An 18,933-nucleotide genomic window follows, 5' to 3' on the forward strand; every position below is an offset into this window, starting at 1 on the left:
CAGTGTGTGCATGCCCTGGGCACTGGGACCAGCTGCCCTGGGAGAGCTCTGGAGCGTGCTGTGCCCCAGGGGAGGGAGCAGCTGCTCTTGGCTCAGCCCAGCCTGGCCACCAGAGCCTGCTGTGTGCAGCCACAGCACCCTGGGCACCTGCCCTCTGTGAGACACTGCACACTGGGTGCAGCAGCTGGGGCTCCAGGAGGGAAGGGCTGGGGGTTTCAGCAAAGAAAATTCCCAAACCAGACAGCCCTGTGGCAATAAACACTGAGCACTGCATTTTCACTGAAGTTTATGAATAAAAGAGAATGTTCCTTGCACGGGGAGTGTATGCAAAGTGGAGCCACTTGTAAATTAATTCTGCTGTGGGAATTTTGGGATCTGGTAAACTCAGTGTTAAGGTTGTCTTGAAGCAGCCTAAAAGTGTTTCCCCATCTCCAAATGCACCACAGACTCACTGTTCTCCCCCAAACAAATGTTTAACCGGATGCTGTAGGTCAATATTTGCCTGCCAAATTCCCAAACAGGGGGTGGTGCTGAAGGTCGCTGCTGGGAGGGGGGGCTGGACTAGAGCTCTGTGTGCCCCAGCCCCAGGCAGAGCTGCTGGACAGGCTGAAGTAGGTGCCAGCTCCAGCGTGGACATGAACAACCTCAGGTAAGGCACAAATCAAAGGATTTGATAGAAACGGGGGCTCCTGCAATGGCCCTCTGGGAGAGAGGGGGAATTTAGAAGAGGGTTAAAGGATGGGCACCCCCAGGGAGGAAAAGGGGTATTTGGGGTTGTATGTGACTGCAGGAGTTGGGGTGAAGGAAGGGGAGGAGTGAGCTGGCCTCAAGTTATCTTCTGCCAGTGGGCTCTCAGCCCAGCAGTTCTGGGAGAAGTAAGGACTGCCTGGAGAGTGGAAAGCAGCCCCAGGAATTAAATGTGGATGCCATGCAGGGGCCAGGGCTTGGAGGTTTTATGAGAAGGAGAAGGTATTTTATTTCTGTCTGAAAGGGAGAAGTGGCTGGGTGAAGCGTTGGCCAGGGAATGGGTGGGGTTTTGTCTGTGACCCTGGAAGCCCTGTCCCACACTGGGAGTGGAGCACGGAGGGGGGAGAGGCAGGGTTTGCCAGCAAAGGGGGAAGATGAGTGCTGGGAAGGGGAGGGCTCCCCCTTCCAGGACATAATGCTGGGAAACTGCTCTGGCATTGCCCTTGGTACCTGCAAATTCCCTCCCAGACAGCTCTTGCTGAGCACCTGCAGGTCAGCAGCCCTTCTCCCAGGAGCCTGGGGCACAGCTGAGGATGCTGTGCCTGTGTCCTGCTGGTTTCCATGGGAAAGGAGCAGAAAGGCTCTTGTCTCCTTCCAGAGGCACAGTGTGTGCAGCACTGATTAGGGAAATACCATTTGCAATCCAGAGAAACCAGGGCAGCAGGGTCAGACAGGCAGGATCCAAGCACAGCCTGGCTGTGGCTGCAGCTCTGCTGTGGGCCCCTGCTCCTCTCTGATTTCCCTGCCTTGGCACCAGACCCAGGAGCCCTGTGTTGTTTCTCTGCAGCATTGTTCATCTCCCTTTTGCTTTCCACAAGCTCCTGTGCCAACCTGTTTGGCCAGGTTGATAATTTTCTCCCTGTAGACCTGAACAGGCTGAGCTTGCAGCTGGAAATAACTCCTCTCTCGGCTGGTCCTTGTGTTCCAGGAAAATGGGGTTCCTCTGGGGGCTGCTCTGCCTGGCTGCTCTGCACAGCCTCCCAAGGGTAAGTTCCTTCTCCAGCAAAGAGCAAGGGAAGTGTGGAGGCTCCCTGAGCCAGACCATGGGGCAAATACCACCCAGAAAAGCCCTGGAAGGCAGATTGGTGGAGGATACTGCTGGGGGGTTCACCAGCAAGGTTTCTAATCTTTTACCCAGCTAAAATAGTTGTGGATGTTCTTATTATTCATATTTCTGTAGAAATGTTTCTTTTGGAACCTAACCTCAACTGTATTTGGTGACCATGACCTTCAGGAGTTAACAGGAACTTTTTGAAAATCAGGTTTTTCCTCCCCCCCCACTTTTAAATCTGGATCCCTGTCAGAACTGAGATTGCAAAACCCCACTGCTCACTCTCAACAGGATCCATTATTTTGTGCCAGACTGGCCTGATCCCTTTCTAAACAAATCCAGTGTTTGCAGTGTCTCCCAGCTGCTCCTCACTTCACCTCCCCATGTCAGACCCCTGGGTCTGCATCCCAAAATCCTGCCCGTGCTGGTGCCTTGTGGGGACTGCTACAGCCAGGATTGCAGTGGGAGCAGGGAAGTCACTCTGGAAATTCAGAGTGACCTGACTTTGTTGATTTTTTCCCCACAGGTGGCACATGCCATTGACCAGCAGCGTCTCTTCCTGGACAAAGATGGGAAGCTGAGGGTAAGCACTGACAGGTTCCACCCCAGGGGCTGAAGTTGTGCTGTGGGATTTGCAGTTTTTCCTGAGAAGGGATGAGCCAGGCAGTGCCAGTGCCAGGAGAAAGTCCTTCTTTCTGCAGGCTTTACTCCCAGCTGCTGCCAATGCTCTGCTCCTTCAGGCTGGAAGCTGCACCCCACCCTAAAAAACTGAGCATGGAGTTAACATCAGTATGGTGTGTTCAGGGGCTGGCAGGTGGATGATTTAATTTCTGATTGATAAAGAAAGGTGAGGGAAACCACCAGCTGTGAGGATGACAGGGAGAAAGATCCACCCCATTGAGCCTGGGATGTTTCAGATCATGCAAATGTGAGGAGAGTAGTGGCAGTGTTAAAGGCTAAAGCTTAGAAGAGTGGAAAATGAGGAAATTTAGAGAGAAGAAGGATGGAATAGAACACACAGGTCAAGAAAATACAGATGCCTGGAGGAGGAATTGAGCCAAACTGGATCAGGGCTGTGACAGCAGCAGAAGGGGTGACCAGTGTGAGGCAGGTGGGCACTGCTGAAATGTGTGAGGGGAGGAGATGAAATCAAGGCTAAAGATGACGGATCTGTAAATGCTGAAGGCACAGGACATGTGCTGAGCTGGTGGTGGGTCTTGCCCTCAAGCTTTCCTGGGAGCAAGCAGAGGAGGAACCACTGCCAGACCCTCACTGGGTCCATTTTCACAGGACACAAGACCTCTTTTCCAAATCATTATCCTCAGGGTTAAAGGGAAACTGAAGCAAAACCACCACCAGAGCAGAGCAGTGCAGCTCAGCCCAGCTCAGCAGTTTTCTGAGCCCATTTAGGTGTGCAGTGAAAGCCCATGAGGGTGTCACTGTGCTCTTGCTTTCCCAGTGCTATCCTTGTTTCTCCCCAGGACTTGAAAAGCGTTGGAATTGCACAGTCGGATTTGCTGGGAGCCATCCCAGCCATGCCAGAGGGAAAGACGGTAGAATTTAGTTATGACAGCTTCCAGGAGAAGGATGGACCCATGTCAGCATCCCCCAGCACCCTGTCAGACACGAGGGATGACTGGAACTCAGAAGATGAAGCCGTAGCTGGGGCTGGGGGCTGTCATGGGAAGAAATCACCTGGGGAAAATGCCTTTTCTGAAGAGGAAGGAGAGGCTGGAGATAAAAGCTGTGAGATGACTTGGAAGAAGAGCCAGAGGCTGGCAGATGGCTTGATGAGATTCAGCATTGATCTCCTGAGAGAGGTGCAGCTGGAGTCCAACAGATCCAACGTGATCCTGTCCCCATTCAGCATCGCCCTCGCCCTGTCTCACCTGGCTCTGGGTAATTCTTAGTAGCAAAACCACCCTTCCCTTTCTCCTCTCCCACAGGCATGAGCAACCAGATGCAAATGAAATACAGTCCCTTCCACTTATCCTTGCTCCTGCAGCTTTAATTAGGCATGATTACAATTGAAGTTGCCCTCTGAGGCTCCGACTCTCAGATTTCTCCAGCCTCTTTTGTGAGGCACAGCGTGTTTCTAACAAGAGGCAGCCAGAGTAACATCCCTGTTTTCCACTCCGTGGGCATGACACCTAACAGCAATTTGATTTTCAGGAGCAGCAAATCAGACAGAGAAGCATTTGCTGGAGGTGATGCACCTGGAGTCAGTGCCCTGCCTCCACCACATGCTGGGCACCCTTCGCAGGAGGCTCTCAGAGTCCACCCTCAGCCTTGGCTCACGTCTGTACCTGCAGAAAGGTGAGAGGTGGCCCAGGGGGGGCTGGACTGGTGTAGGACAAACCTCCCAGTCACAGAGAGTGATGGAAGCACTCTGGAGACATCAATTTCCCCTATTTCCTCCTCTTGGGGAGTGTCATATCACGCTGAGCAAACCTTTTCCATCATTCCTCCCCTTTGCCAGGGTTTGAGGTGAAAGAGAAGTTCCTGGAGGATTCAGAGAAATTCTATGGAGCAAAGCCCAAGACCCTTTCTGGGATCAGTCAGGACGACCTCGTGGCCATAAACAACTGGGTAAAGGATGTCACTCATGGGCAAATTCCCTCCTTCCTCCAGCAGCTCCCTCAAGACACAGTGATGCTCCTGCTCAATGCCATCTATTTCCATGGTGAGCTCCTTATTTTTTCAAGAGGAAATAGTTAGAACTCCAGTTTTCTGCAAGCCCTGTAGCTGCACAGCCTCTCCTCTCCTCGCTTCCTGCTAGGCAATCTGCTTGTTCTTGTGCATCTGCTGTTCCTCTTGCTTAGATTTCTTTACAGTAATAATTCCCAACTGCTTCACATGTGCTAAAAATGTTACTTATCAGCAGAGCCAGGACACAGCAGGTGGGACCTGCAGTATCTTTGCCTCCTGGTTCAGGATCCCAGGCAGTGGCACATCCCTACTCATCTACTCAGTGATCTTAAAGGTCTTTTCTCACCTAAATGATGAACCAGGTCATTTGCAGCTCACTGCACACTCACCACAGAGCTCAGAGGCAGCTTCTGTGGATTCCTCTCTGACTACAGCACAGTGGTCGGCCACATCTTCCTTTTTTAATTCCCTGAGGGCTGTGCACAGACCAAACACTTCCAGTGTAAATCTACAAACGTTTTACCTTGGTCTTGGAGCAGTGCTTCCCCTTCTGCAGCACAGAGGCAATACTCCCCATTTTTCAAAGCACAAACATAGTTTCTTTTATCTCCATAGCCTTCAGTAGTCTCCCACGCTGAGGCATGAGGATTAATCCCTGTTCTTTTTTGTTATTCCATAGTTTCTCTCTGGATGATAAGAGTTTCCTGCTGTTAGGGCTCTTCCAGCCTTGGTACTGACTTCTCTTTGCTGTATTTTCATTTCCCTGGTCACTACTGGCCTTGTTAGAGAACTCAAGATAGGAGGAGTGTCAGCTCAGCAGTTTCTGGTTTTCTACTCAAATTTACCTTCATCACTTTCAAAACTTTTATTTTTACAGGGTTTTGGAAGAATAAGTTTAATGCGAGCTTCACTGGGCCAGATGTGTTCCACCTTGACAATGAGTTTGTGGTCCCAGTTGAGATGATGAAAGCCCACCAGTACCCCCTGAGCTGGTTTACTGTGGGGTCCCAGGATATTCAGGTAGGGGTCTCTCAGGAGTACAGCAAATTTTCACTGGAATTTCCTCTTGCTGTGGTATTTTACTAACTGCAAACATTCCCTCCAAAAAAGCAATTTTTTTAAACAGGCATAGCACACAAAAATTTAATAATCATTCTTTGTCCTTGCTTCCAGCAAGAATGTTGAAACTTCACTTTTAAGCTCCAGGAAAAACTACAAAGAGATATTCCAACTAACTGGGAATTCATAGAATTTTAAAGCCCTGAGTAAAAGATAAATGAGGAAATATGGAAAGGAATTCCCTCAGACAATGTGCTGTTGGAGTTTTTCAGAATCCAGAGTGGGGCATCCTCACTCTGCCATGTGCTCAACTTTACCAGCCAGTGGCTAATACTAAAATCTAAAGCTGTTATTCCAACAAATTCTCCTCTGGAGAAATCAGATCCCTCCTTCTCACCAGGCTGTTTTCATCTGGGAGCAAGATTGGCCCTGTAGACCAATTAGAAAAAGATTAAATTAAAAGCATCACTTTGTGGACTTCCTTTTCCCTGAATTCTTCTCTGGTTGGTTTTATTTCTAGGTGGCCAAGTTTCCCTTTAAGAGTAATGTGAGTTTTGTGGTCATTGTACCAAACCACAACACGCGGGACACCTCTGACCTGCTGGAGAACTTCCCTTACAAACAACTGTGCAGGCTTTTCCCCAGAGAGGTGCCCACCACAGTGAAGATCCCCAAAATAAAGTTGGACTACCAGCTGGAACTCAACCAGGTTCTCAGCCAAATGGGTAAGGCCTGTGGCAGGGTTTGCACAGAACAAGAGGAGCTGATCAATCTGTTCGCTGACACCAAAAGCTGCCACCCTTGTTTCTAAAGCTGTGCCTCACAGCTTGCTCCAGAACTCCAAACTCTCAGCTCTTCTTCCTCTCCTCCTCCTTACTCCTTGCTTGCCTGGCACCAAATGTTTTGCTCCAACGAGATGATACTACAGAGAATTCACAGCTTCTCATAGTCTTTACGAGTTCTTCCTACTGTAGCCAAGACCAACTTCCCCTGTGCATCAATCTCAGTCTCTTTGTCATTTAATTCAGTGTCCAGGACATGGAAATTGCCAACAGAGAAAATGCAGATCCCAAAACCTGGAACCGAAATAAAACATTGGGTTCTGCCTTTCCAGATGAGAATCATTTAAGAGTTCACTTTGTTTTGCAAAGAATTGCTTTAAAAAATGATCTCTGTAGAAGTGTTTCCAGCCTAGCTAGAAAAAGTCTTCAGACTTGCTGCTGCTTTTTAAGGATGACTTCAAGTTCTTACACTACTATTCTTAAAGAGGTGGAGTTTTTGTTTCTCTTGCCTGTCAGTTCTCCAGTCCTCCATGGTGGGCAGCACATGGAGCAACAGATCAGGGAATTGCTTTCTTCAGACAGCTTTGAGAAAACTCAGAACTCATGGCACCAACTTGGTCTCATTTCTCTGCAGGCCTCCAGGAGCTGTTCACGAGCCCAAATCTCCAGAAGATCACAGAGAAGCCTCTCTTTGTGTCCAGTGTACAGCACCAGGCCACCCTGGAGCTTAAAGAAGATGGGGTGGAAGCATCTGCTGCCACCAGCGTTGCGCTGTCACGCTCAGTTTCTGCCTTCAGCCTCGACAGGCCCTTTGTCTTCATCATCTTTGAGGATGAAACAGGGATCCCACTCTTTATTGGCACTGTCCAGAACCCCAACCCAGATGCTGCTCCCCAGATCCGAGAGCCACAGGACTCACGTGAAGCCACAGATGCCAACAAGCACCACCTGCCCAAATAGCAGAGGGCAGAGCTGAGTGTGCTGGGACTCCTGCCTGACCCTCTGCACCAGCTGGGAGAGGCCTCCTGCCCCTCTGAGGTCACAGGGGGCACTTCTTGCTGTTTTCCTTTCCAGATCCCTAGAGACCAGTCCTGGGATAGCCCATTCCAGCCCTGATGAGCTTCTCCAGGCTGAGGCTCCCCTCTGTTGAACCTGAAAAGCTTGTTCTGCCTGGATTTTCCCTTCCAGGGCTCTCAGTCATGGAAGGGAGACTTTCTTGTCCCCAGACTGCTATTAGAGTCTTCATTAAGATCTTATTAGAGTCCCCTGTAGCCTGGAATCATCATTAGCATCTGGCAGCTTGGACATCAGCCAGGGCTGTATGAACGTGGCTCTTCCTTCCGCAGTTCCTGGGAACACGAATCCCTCCGTGTTCCTCTGAAAACCATCTGTGCCCACCTAGACAACGACCTCCAGAGCAACTGGACTAGAAACCAGTTGTCTTCTCCAGGATGAGTCACAGCCACTTCCAGGCATGGGTTCTTTTCAAAGATTCCCTTTTCCCACTCCTTGGCTATTTGGATCTGATGTAGGAGGCTCTGCTGTAGGAAACCCCTCCCTTTGGATCCTTCTCTCCAGCCCTTCTTCTAGAGGCTGGGTAATGGTAGATTTTGCAAGGCATATTTTATAAAGTGTTTTTTAGTAATTTTTATGTTGGCAGAATAATAAAGAATAAAGCAGAATATATTTGCTGAAGGTGTTGCATTGAAGGACCCAACAGAGAAAGGAAAAAGGCACAGAAATTCAGTAATTGAAAAGATTGGGAGGAAAAAGTCTGGGCATGACAGAGGAAAACAAAGGAGGGGCTGTGGCAAAGGATCTGGTTTTTGTCACACCTTGTCACAGGGAACAGCAGGGGCTGGGAGGTGAAATGGCAAATCTGTAAAGACTCTCCAAGGGCCAAGTCCAACAAGTTTTGGGCATCTCCCCTGGCAAGTGTGCAGGGGATGGATGCTCTCTGGCTCAGAGCTGGCTTTGTGAGATGGCAGAATTCCCTGAATTAGGGCATGAGCTCAGTGGCACAGGGTCAGGAGGGTGTTTGGCCTGTGAGCAGCAGTGCAGGGATAAGCAAAGATGTAACAGCCCTTAACCTTTCTCTTGGGTAAAACCTGACAACTGCTGGGATCTGCTCAGAGGGTCAAAGGTGCTGACCTGGCATCTGTTACCTGTGATTTGTTCTTCTGGGGTAGTTCTGGCTCCACAGCATCCGTGCTGTGGATGGCTGGGACAGCTTCCAGGGAAAGGAGGAAAGATTTTGACACCTGTAGCTGAATGTCACTGCTTTTGTTCTGGCAAAAGACAGTGTTCTGTTGTAGCTTCCCTTTGGTCTGAGGTGGGTCCTTGTTCCAGTGCAGCAGTGCCCTAAATGCCCACGAGGTCCTGGCACAGATTGTCCAGAGAAGCTGCCCCATGCCTGGAAATGTCCAAGGACAGCTTGGACAAGGCTTGGAGCAACCTGGGATAATGGAAGGTGTCCCTGTCCATGGCAGGGGGCCTGAAACAAGGTGATCTTTAAGGTTCCTTCCAAACCAAACCATTTTATAATTCTATCAAGGAATTTTGGGGTTCCTCCACCCAACCAAGCCATCCTACCACTTAAAAATTATGGGCCTAACTCAGCAGTACTTCTGTACAAAACAACTCCTGTCCACAGTAATTTCTGCTTCCAAACCCCCTCGGCTGCTGGGTGGAAAGGATGGTGCTCTGTTCTTGCAGAGCAGCAGTTAGAGAGCCCAAGGGCCATCCTTCTGGCAGTGTTTTCCTCTCTTGGGAAGGCTGCCTTCCCTCAAAGGAAGGAGCAGAATGCTTCTGGGAGCCTCCGTCCCTGAATAGTCTGCACCATCTGCTGGCATAAGAGCAGGACTGACTCACTAACCATGAATTTCGGGGATGCAGGAGACTTTGGGGAATAAAAAGTCCTGGCTCCAGCCTCCAATTATGCATTTCTTCCAGTCTAAAAGGGGAAGAATGGCCGAAGATAATGCCTACCCCTCTAACCAATGTAATGACACAAACCCTTCAGAAAGAGGCTGTAATTAGAGAGCCCTGCAATTTTAACAAGTAAACCCACAAGAATTCAGCCTTTCTCTACTAGAGGGCACAGCTCTAGCCCACAGGGAACATTTTAGCTTATTTATTTATACAGATTCATTCCTAGCATTCAGAAATACCATTCCATGCCTTAGGTAAGTCTTCTTTGGCTACTGTAACCTCCCTGAATGCCACCCTGTTGCACTGCAACCGCTGCAAAATTTGAAGCTCAAGTTTTCCTTTTCACGCCTCTGCCCTCCAGCTCCTGCTTTTATAAAGTTTTTTCCCTTGTTCTCAGTTTCCTGAACAGCTTGATTCTTATTTCCTATTTTCTGTCTTGCTGCCATCACTCCTCCTCCAAGCTATTCTTGTCAAACTATTAATTTCATCTTATTTGACAGTACAGCAGCCCTCCATGACTGTGCTTCGCTCAACAAATTATCAGTTACACCAACCATAAGACTCTTTTTCACTCCACTGACTTTCCAGAAGAGGCAGTTTGTAAAATGCAAAGTAATATTAATGTTTCTGCTCAGGAGTTTCCACTTTGCATTGCTAAAGCTTTCATTTTGACGGAGCTGTATTCTGAAAAGACATGACTAGCACAGGGTGTCTGCTCTATCCATCTGCACCACTGGCTCAGAATATCAAATAAGTCCCACTTTCTTTCATATTAGATGTATTTTTTTCCTTACCTAGAGCAAATTCATATCATCACTACTTCCACAGTAGAGGTGAACCCTGTCAGAGAGCAAACTGAGACCAAACCAGAAGAACAGCAAAATGTTTGTATTGATTTAATAAAACTGGTTTTGTTAGATGAGTTTAATGCACCATTTGAGGAATACCCCTCACCTACAGGAATAAACTTGGCTTTGGTCTGTAATAACATTCTATGAAACTACCACTCTGATTTAAATGGTTTTAAAACCAAACCTGTATTTAAACAGATGGATTTTAATTTGAAGATAGAGACAAGACATAGAAACTTCTCTAGTAGTCCTTCCATAAAGGGCATTTTAACACCACAAACGAGGTATCACAAAGAGATGAAAACCACCAGAAAACATCTCCACAGGCAACACCCCCATTCCTGGGCTGAGAATGGAAGAATAACAAGTACAATCTTTTCTCTGCAGATGATTTTGCACAGAGCAAGCTGAGAAGCAGCTGAAAGCAGAGCTGCTACCCCTCTGGTTAGGAGGGCTGGCCTTTGAAGCACTGACTAATCACAGGGCACACCTGATCTGCCCTCCTGGCTTGCAAAACCAGCAGCTAATGCACCTCTGAGCCCATCCTTTCCCCTCTGCTGAGGGGCTGGATGAGCTCAGTGCTCACTGGGAGGAGTTTCTCGTTACCTGCTGGCAGTGAGCCCAATGTCCCAGCCTGGGGACCCTGACACCACTGCGTTTGCAGCATTTCCAAACAGAAAAACAGCTGGATCTGGTTAGTGTCCAGTTAGCCCAGTGTCCTGCTCCTTCCAGCAACCATGGCTGTGGAAAAAAAAAGCATGGCAAGGGTCAAGGAAAACCCACTGTTCCCTGGCCATGTTGCCCAGCTGGCCATTGGTAGCCTTCAGGGGATCTTTCTTCCACTAATTTGGTTTGGGTTGGGTTTTTTACCTCAAATCTATTTTTATCGTTCATCTTCTGCAATATCTAGTTATAATGAGTTTTACAATTTAATACTTGTTTAAAAATATATTCACTTGATTTAAATGTGCATGGGTGGGTGCTCCCCTTGAGCCTTCTGTGGAAAGTAATAATGGAACTCCTCTGTCCCTCTCCTTTCTCCATCATTTATCATTCTGAAAGCTTCTACAAGATTCTTTTAATTCATCTTCTGTTTTAACAAGTCCTTGGCTTTCCAGCCTTTCTTTTCAGCCAAAAAACTTTAAGCCAGTTAATGATTTCTTGTTAACTAGTAACTATCAGTGGATACAAGCAGTTCCCAGCATCTTAACTGCCTCAAACAACAGAATTCTGTTTCCACAGTCTCTCCATTAAATCTTGGACATAAATCTATAAATCCATTAAACACTACTGCATTAACCATACCTCTGAGACAGAAGGAATTCCCTGATGTGACCTATGGCAGAACAGCAGGGATAAAATACTTGCTCAAACAGGGCAGGGAGTGTTTGCCTTTCCTACCCATGCTTTACCCACCAGGCTGCCCTTGGCACGGGGATTTGTTTTGGGGTGAAAAAAGGCTTGAAAAATTAGTGCAATTCAGGGTAAGGGTGGCAGGGGCAGAAAATGGGAGCAGAGCACTTTAAGAGAGCCCTGGGAAGCTGTAACCTGAAGCCTGCCGAAGGCTGGGCTGGGGGAAGCAGCAAAAAGCAGATGTGGCTGCACCAAACCCGCACTGTCCTCGACTCACACCCGCTGGGAGCCCTGAGAGCAGCGGCCGAGAGGAGCCCCAGGTAAGGGACAGCTCAGGGACAGCTCAGGGACAGCGCACACTACCCACTGCCAGCGGCCAGGGGAGCACAGGGCAGGGGCTGAGGCTGGGCAGCTCTCAGAGGACCTGGGAAATGGGAAGAATGGTTCTTCTGCAGGTGGGATTCCCACCAAGAGACCTCACCAAGGATCGGGAGCCACCGGCATCGGCTTTGCCCCCGGGGCTGAGCTGTGCTGGGGAACTGGGGTGGGTTTTCTGCCTTTCAAGCATCTGTCTTGCAGCTGGGCACATGTTCTTTGTCTGTGATGGTGTGACAGTGAAATCCTCTGGAGCTGGTGGCTGCAGGATGCTCCAGGAGCTGTGGAACAAGCAGAGTGAGCAGCCTGAACTCATGGGTCCTGTTTCACAGCACCTCTAAAGTCAGAAGTGTTTATAAATTATGTGAGAGACTTGTACCACTGTAGGTGGAAAGTAAAATATTTCCTTTGCACCTGCAGGCCTTCACAAATCGACAACTCCCAGACACAAAGTTCCTTCTCAGCTCATTTCTCAAGGTTTTCTTCCTGTACTTTCTGACTGTAACATCACTCGCTGTTGCTCCTTCTCTTCTCCTTCAAGGCAGCCACAGATTTTAATATCATGCCTGAAACCATCCCACCTCCGATCCAACCAAATTCTTTTCTCTGCATTTCTGGCTGTGTGCTAAGAGAAATACAAATAGAATCCAGATGTTCAGGCCAATTCAAACGCAAAAGGCTTTGTCTTTTTTAAATGGAAATTGCTTTTTGGCGAAGTCTGAGAAATATGAAGCTGGTGACAGTACTGGCAAAAACAATACAATCTGCAAAACCAATCTCTGCTCCCATGCTCCCAGGAGCTCAGTGTAGCTGGAAGCAGAGGTTGTGTTGAGATTATTTTCTTTTTCTTCAGAGAAAAGGTTATGCTCCATGGAAAAGCTTCATCTCTAAGCTAGACTGGGCCAAACCTCTTCCTCTCAGCATGCAGGAGTGCAGCTTGGCACAGGCATCCTCAGAGAGCCTGGCTTAGCCTGTTAGACTTAGCCTCATGCAGGACTTCTGGCATCTCTCTTCCAGCATGGTGCCTGTTCACTGTAAATCTCTGGAATGACAGGAGCAATCCCAGCATCATATCCACTATCACACCATCAGACAGTAAATCCTCTTGATCCACATCTTCTGCACCAGAAACCTCACCCATTCTGCAGCTGGGATGGCAGCAGGTTGCAGCATGCAAATGCATGGGGGGAAAAAGGGTACCACTACTGTGTTACACTGGCTGAACACAGATGAGAGCTTAAAACCTCCCCTGTGATGCTTTTTTCTCCAAGGGAGAGCTGCCTCCAGAAGAAAAGGCAGGGAAGGGAAACAGCAAACTGCCTCTCAGCCTGCCTGAACGGGGTCTTGAGCTGGGGCTGTTGTCGCCACGTGTATTTCTAGCAGCAGGCATGTTTTCTTTGTAGCTGAATTTAATCTGAAACACATGTTCTTCCTCTGATTTCTCTAGTTGCCTGGATGACAGGGGTTAGTTAAATACAACCCTCTTCCTTTAATTTCTGGGAATCTATCTAAACACTGCTTCAGGCCAGCCTCAGTGGCGTCTGTTCTCGGGGGCAGGATGCTTCAGCAGCTCTGGTTTACCCACAGCAAAGCCCTGGGTTACTCAGTGCCCTCTGGACCAGACAGATCTGTCTGGGAGGGCCACTCATCCCAGTACTGGAGTGATGAAAAGTGCATTCCACACAAGGAAGTTGGGGAGTTTGGTGGTTTTCTCCCATCTCCATTAAAAATGTCAAATAAGCCAAGCTCTGCCTTCCACTTCTCCAGGTTTCCTTATTGTCTTTTAAGAAACCTCTTCCATTTTAGTTTATCAGATTGCAAATAAGAAGCAAAGAATGGACACAGGTACATGTAGACACAAGAAATAGCAAACTACTGCCTGAGGCAGGTAATTTGTATATCAAAGCAGTAACCAGTCAGTGTTGCCCTTTGCCCCATTCAACAATATGGATTTGGTACTTTTTATAAATGAAATCTTGAATTTTTCTGAAGCCTAAGACTCAGAAGTAATGATTTGGTGCTTTTCTGGACCTTGGCACTCAGTAACTGCCAGCATCAGTGTGGTTTGGGCCACACACATCTGCTTTTGTGCTCAGGCACACCCACACCATGTGCCTGCCCAGTTTTAAAGTCACTGGGGCCAGTCTGGCTGAATACTCCAAACTAGAGAAGGAAACCTGGCTCAGATCAGGTGTGTGTTTCACAACTGGAAGGACAAGCATCAGCATCTGTCACTGCAGCTTCTGCCACAGCCAGGTACAGTGAATAGTTGTGGTAGAAATGAATTTACCTGATTGTTCAAACTCTCTCTGTCATATTCCTACTCTGTAGGTCCAGGCATGCAGATTCCAGTGGTTCTCCTTTTCCTGGGCCTCTTAACTGTCCCAAGCAGAACTCAGAACTCAGCAACTGAGCAGGTGAGTAGGAGACAATATGCAGAGAGCAAGGGGAAGAGGTGTGGAGCAGGTAATTTAATTTTAGAGATTCTTACCAAAGGATTAAACACTACCCCCCTAAATTACTGGGATTTTATTTAGCAACATAATGAGACTAACTCCTGCTTTACCTGGATAAAACCACAGTAGTTACATCAGGGGATGACCAGGAGGCAGAATTTCAAACTCAGTGCTGCCTTTGGCATTAAAGTAACTGTTCCTACGCTGTCTGTAAGATTAAGTCAATATTTCTGTGGGTCATTGAAGAATATCTGTAGTTGTTTGCCTATGAAGTGTTTACCACACCTGCAAGTCTAACCAAAGCACTCCTTGGACTTGCCAGAACTCTGCCACAGCTGATGGAGCCAATGCTGGTGAGGAAGAGGAAGATCCATTCTACAAGAGCCCTGTGAACAAGCTGGCAGCTGCAGTCTCCAACTTTGGCTACGACCTGTACCGCCAGCAGTCCAGCCGGACAGCCACGGCCAACGTGCTGCTGTCTCCTTTCAGCCTGGCCACTGCACTTTCTGGTCTCTCACTTGGTGAGTTCTTTGCCCCATTTCCACACCCACCCTGAGGTCTGGCAGCCCTTCCCTCATGTTTTCCTGCTCGTTGGCAGGGGCTGGAGAACGAACCGAGGATGTGATTTCTCGCGCCCTCTTCTACGATCTGCTCAACAAGGCTGAGGTCCACGACACCTACAAGGACCTCCTGGGCAGTGTGACTGGGCCAGAGAAGAGCATGAAAAGTGCCTCCCGGATCATCTTGGAGAAAAGTACAAGTCCTTCTTCCCCTCTATAAAATTTTACCTAAAAAGCTGTCAGCAATAGTTATTTTGGTGTGAGTGTATATATAAAAACACACTGAGTAACACAGCACTAACAGCTCTGGCTCTGACATCCTGCTGAGCCAGGATGCAGACAGGGCATGGAATGCTCTTGCTGCTCCAGAAAAAGCCTGGAAAGTTTGTGTGCACTTAAATAAAAGACCAGACACGCACACAAAGACATTGGTGACAGAACAGTTAACTCACAGAAGACCTAAAAGAAACTTGCTGATAATTTTGCCTTCACTCCAGGCTGTCTGGCAGGTGTTGCTGGCTTCCAGGAACCACAGATCCCATTTTCTATTTGTGATAACACTCAGCCATATTCCTTTGTTTAATTCCTTGCAGAGCTATTTGAACTGTCTGCTTCTGGCATGCAATAAACATCTGCTGAGAATGCTAAGAGCTATCTTTTGGAACCTGCTGGTTCCAAGAATCCAATAGGTTGAGTAAGCTGTACTCAGAAAGCAGGCTGGGGAAAGAAGAAAGGCTGATGTGGGAATGGCTGTGTCCAAGCCTTCAGTTCTTATCTCCTTTTTTCAGTTTTCAGAAGAGAGTTATCCCATGCTCCAGCATGGGTGGCTGTAGGATTTGGATCACTTTCCTTAATGTGCTTTCAGATATTCCTCTTCAAAGCAGGTTTCTGGAGACAAACAGGCACAGATATTTTGTAAGAGACCTGCTGCTGGGCTTTGGATTGCCACCTGCTGCCTTGAGATTGTTTGGATAAGGCAGCTAGCTACAGCATCCATGTTTTTATTCCCCAGGACTCAGGGCAAGGCCTGGATTTCACAGCCAGCTCGAGAAGTCCTACAAGATGAGACCAAGGGCACTGAGTGGCAACAGCCAGCTGGACCTCCAAGAAATCAACACCTGGGTCCGACAGCAGACAAAGGGAAGGATCATGAGGTTCATGAAGGACATGCCCACAGATGTCAGCATTCTCCTTGCTGGGGCTGCTTTCTTCAAGGGTAAGAATGTTGGACACAAAAAGTGCATTAAGCACGTGTTAGAGGAGATGGGAAGGAATGCTCTCACTTCCAATAAAGCAAACAGGCTGTAAAACAGAGTGTGAGAAGAAAGTGTTTGAGAATGTTTAGTAAAGAGGAAAAAAAAAGCACACTACCTGAACAAAAATAGTCAGGAGGGAGGAATTATTACTCTAGGGAAGCTGAATCTTGACCTGTTTGCAGTAAGAATCAGAGAGGGAAGTTTAAGCTCACAAAACTCCATTCAGAGATGGGATATTACCATTTAGGGAAGGAACAGCTTAGAGTGTTCTGAGCCTTCTTACCACTGTAGAAGGAACAATTTGATACTAGAGAGCTGTTCTTAAACATACTGTCAGCCAATGTCCTGGAGAATTATTGCTTAGAGACAAGGAGCAAAATAAAGGGTGGGGAGAGAAGCACTTTATATCCATTGACACAACTGTTACCCTTTAAAATAGTTTTGTAATTACATAAGTAGACATCAGCTTCCCACTGGCTACTCCACCCATACGCTGGCTTGATTATTTATTTGCCATTTAGCCAATTCTCAGATGAAAAGGAGGGGCCAAGGATGGCAGTAAATCAGTAGCTCCAATCAGTCTATTTCTATCCCTGTTATGCCTCAACTCCTTAATGCACAAATTCTGTATATTAAAGTACAAGATCATTCATCCACAGGCATAAGCCTGGTTTCATATGTTATGATTCCAGAAAAATCCTCCATTTTCTCTCTTATGAAAAGGGACATGGAAAACCAAGTTTGACATCAAGAAGACTGCCCTGAAGGACTTCTACCTGGATGAGGACAGGACTGTGAAGGTGTCCATGATGTCAGACCCCAAAGCCATCCTGAGATATGGTTTTGACTCAGAACTCAACTGCAAGGTCAGACAGCAAAGATTGCCTAAGATCTCCTAAACCTCCGTAGGAGCAGGTTCAGCTACACCTACCTGTTAACCCATCCCAGCCTTGCTCCTCCCATCAGCTACTTTTGCAATCCCTATTTTGAAAGGCAGTGTGTTGACTCTTAGGACATTCTGCTTCTACCCAAATTATGTCACAAGCAATCCAAAATATAAATTATGCCCAGGTCCTACCAGCCTGTATTGCTTGACTTAAAGTTGGGCAAGAAGGGCAGGGCACACCTCAAAACTTTTCCATCTCTACCTCTTTCAACCAATCTTTCCCTGGAGCATGAGTTCAAAGGTGTTCAAGTGAGAATTCCCCAAAGCAATGCTGCAGGATTCAGCAGGTGAGAGAGCACTTCCATAGCAGGAAGAGTGCAGCAAGGATGGGTGAAAGCCTGGGGAAAAAGCCAGAAGTGTCAGGAAGCATCTTGTCAAATAAAAGCAAACAGGGAAAAATATCAAATGTTCACTGAAAAGGCTGAGATTCCAGCCTGAGAATCAGGCCACTGCCTGGTACAGGATGGGCAAAACTTTGTTATTGATGTGACCCTTTCTTATCTCTCTCTTATTTCTGCCCTTGCAGATTGCCCAGCTGCCCCTGACAGAGGGAATCAGTGCCATGTTCTTCCTGCCCACAAAAGTGACCCAGAACATGACTCTGATTGAGGAAAGCCTCACTTCTGAGTTTGTCCACGATGTGGACAGGGAGCTGAAGACAGTCCATGCTGTGCTGAGCCTGCCCAAACTAAAGCTGAACCACGAAGAGGCACTTGGCAGCACACTAAAGGAGACAAGTATGTGCATCACACCCGCCCTGCAGGCTGCCAGGGCTCAAAGCAGTGGTCAAGTTGCTTCCTGCTCTCAGATTATGAAGCTGGTGGGTTGTTAGGTATGGTTGTGGAGATTTCACCAGCAACCAAATCACCTTCATCCAGGATTTCTCAGCTTGTTATCACATTCCTCCACCAAGCTCATGCAGTGCTGCTGAGATTGTGGGTGAAGCTCAGCACAAGCAGATGGAAGCTGCTCCTCCCTCTTACCCCAAAAAGCTCAGCCCAAGCAGCTCCCTGCCCTCGTGGATCACACGTTAGCAGTGCTCCCCCTTCTGCAACCCATGCCTCCAGCTAATGGAACTTTCTCTCTTTTCTCCAGGGCTCCAATCACTTTTCACATCACCCGATTTCTCCAAGATTTCTGCCAAACCTCTGAGATTATCTCATGTGCAACACAAGGCAATGCTGGAGCTTAGTGAGGATGGGGAAAGATCCACACCAAACCCTGGGACCAATGCTGCTCGTCTGACCTTCCCCATAGAATACCACGTGGACAGACCCTTCCTTCTTGTGCTGAGGGATGATTCCACTGGAACCCTCCTCTTCATTGGCAAGATCCTGGATCCCAGGGGTGTTTAGATCCCTTCACAATAATCTGCAATGGTAGGGGCCAAACGAAAGGGTGATATTGGGAGGGATACTGGCTCCCTGCTCTGCTGCACAAAGACACAACTTGCAAATCTTACGCCTTCATGCTGCAATAAAAGAGCTTTTGCTATTAATCTCAGCAAGCCCAAGTATTCTCCCTTGAAAGGTTATCTGCCTACACTCCCAATTTCCCCAGAGGAGGAATGCAGTTCTGTGTCCTGAAAGCAAACATTATCTGGTGTGTGCTGCACTGTTCCCCATCCTGTTTTCCAACCTGACACCAGTTGTTGATTCTGAATCCCTCACCACTGACAGACCTGTGCTGGAGCCCTCCAAGTTCTGCAGTGCCCCCTTTTATAGACTGTAAGTTTGCACTTCCCAGGCTGTTGCCTCACCCCTTCCAACAGTTTCCATTTGACACTGGCAAGAAGGAAAGTGCCTCACAGTATTAAAAATAGAAGGCAACGTGCTCTGGATGACTGTATGTTCATAATGCTCAGGGCACCACACAGGGGAGAGTCACACCTCACACAAAAGCAACTCAAACATTTGC

The 18,933-nt window shown here is 47.9% G+C and overlaps 2 protein-coding genes across 5 annotated transcripts; both read left to right on the forward strand.

Annotated features, from left to right (window-relative positions):
- Positions 1-382: 382 nt before the first annotated feature.
- Positions 383-7,974, forward strand: SERPINF2 (serpin family F member 2). Of its 3 annotated transcripts, none has more exons than XM_039720548.1 (9): positions 383-649; positions 1,676-1,733; positions 2,325-2,381; positions 3,280-3,697; positions 3,971-4,114; positions 4,278-4,481; positions 5,325-5,467; positions 6,027-6,231; positions 6,923-7,974. In XM_039720548.1, exons 1-9 carry the CDS (start codon positions 636-638, stop codon positions 7,246-7,248), a joined length of 1,569 nt encoding a protein of 522 aa, XP_039576482.1. In that variant the 5' UTR covers positions 383-635; the 3' UTR covers positions 7,249-7,974. The 3 variants fall into 3 exon arrangements, with proteins under 3 accessions (XP_039576482.1, XP_039576480.1, XP_039576481.1); XM_039720546.1 differs by lacking the exon at positions 383-649 and adding an exon at positions 783-1,239 and having other exon boundaries at positions 1,613-1,733; XM_039720547.1 differs by lacking the exon at positions 383-649 and adding an exon at positions 784-1,239.
- Positions 7,975-8,729: 755 nt separating this feature from the next.
- Positions 8,730-18,845, forward strand: SERPINF1 (serpin family F member 1). 2 transcript variants are annotated; one of them, XM_039720575.1, is made up of 8 exons: positions 8,730-11,743; positions 14,136-14,215; positions 14,577-14,775; positions 14,853-15,008; positions 15,827-16,030; positions 16,794-16,936; positions 17,543-17,753; positions 18,112-18,845. In XM_039720575.1, the coding sequence occupies exons 2-8, from the start codon at positions 14,138-14,140 to the stop codon at positions 18,369-18,371; spliced, it is 1,251 nt and encodes a 416-aa protein (XP_039576509.1). In that variant the 5' UTR covers positions 8,730-11,743; positions 14,136-14,137; the 3' UTR covers positions 18,372-18,845. The 2 variants fall into 2 exon arrangements, with proteins under 2 accessions (XP_039576509.1, XP_039576508.1); XM_039720574.1 differs by having other exon boundaries at positions 8,732-11,743; positions 14,130-14,215.
- The last annotated feature ends 88 nt before the right edge of the window (positions 18,846-18,933 follow it).

Source organism: Passer montanus, unplaced genomic scaffold, assembly GCF_014805655.1.
Source record: "Passer montanus isolate IOZ18808 unplaced genomic scaffold, ASM1480565v1 scaffold44, whole genome shotgun sequence".
NCBI classification, from domain to species: Eukaryota; Metazoa; Chordata; class Aves; order Passeriformes; family Passeridae; genus Passer; species Passer montanus.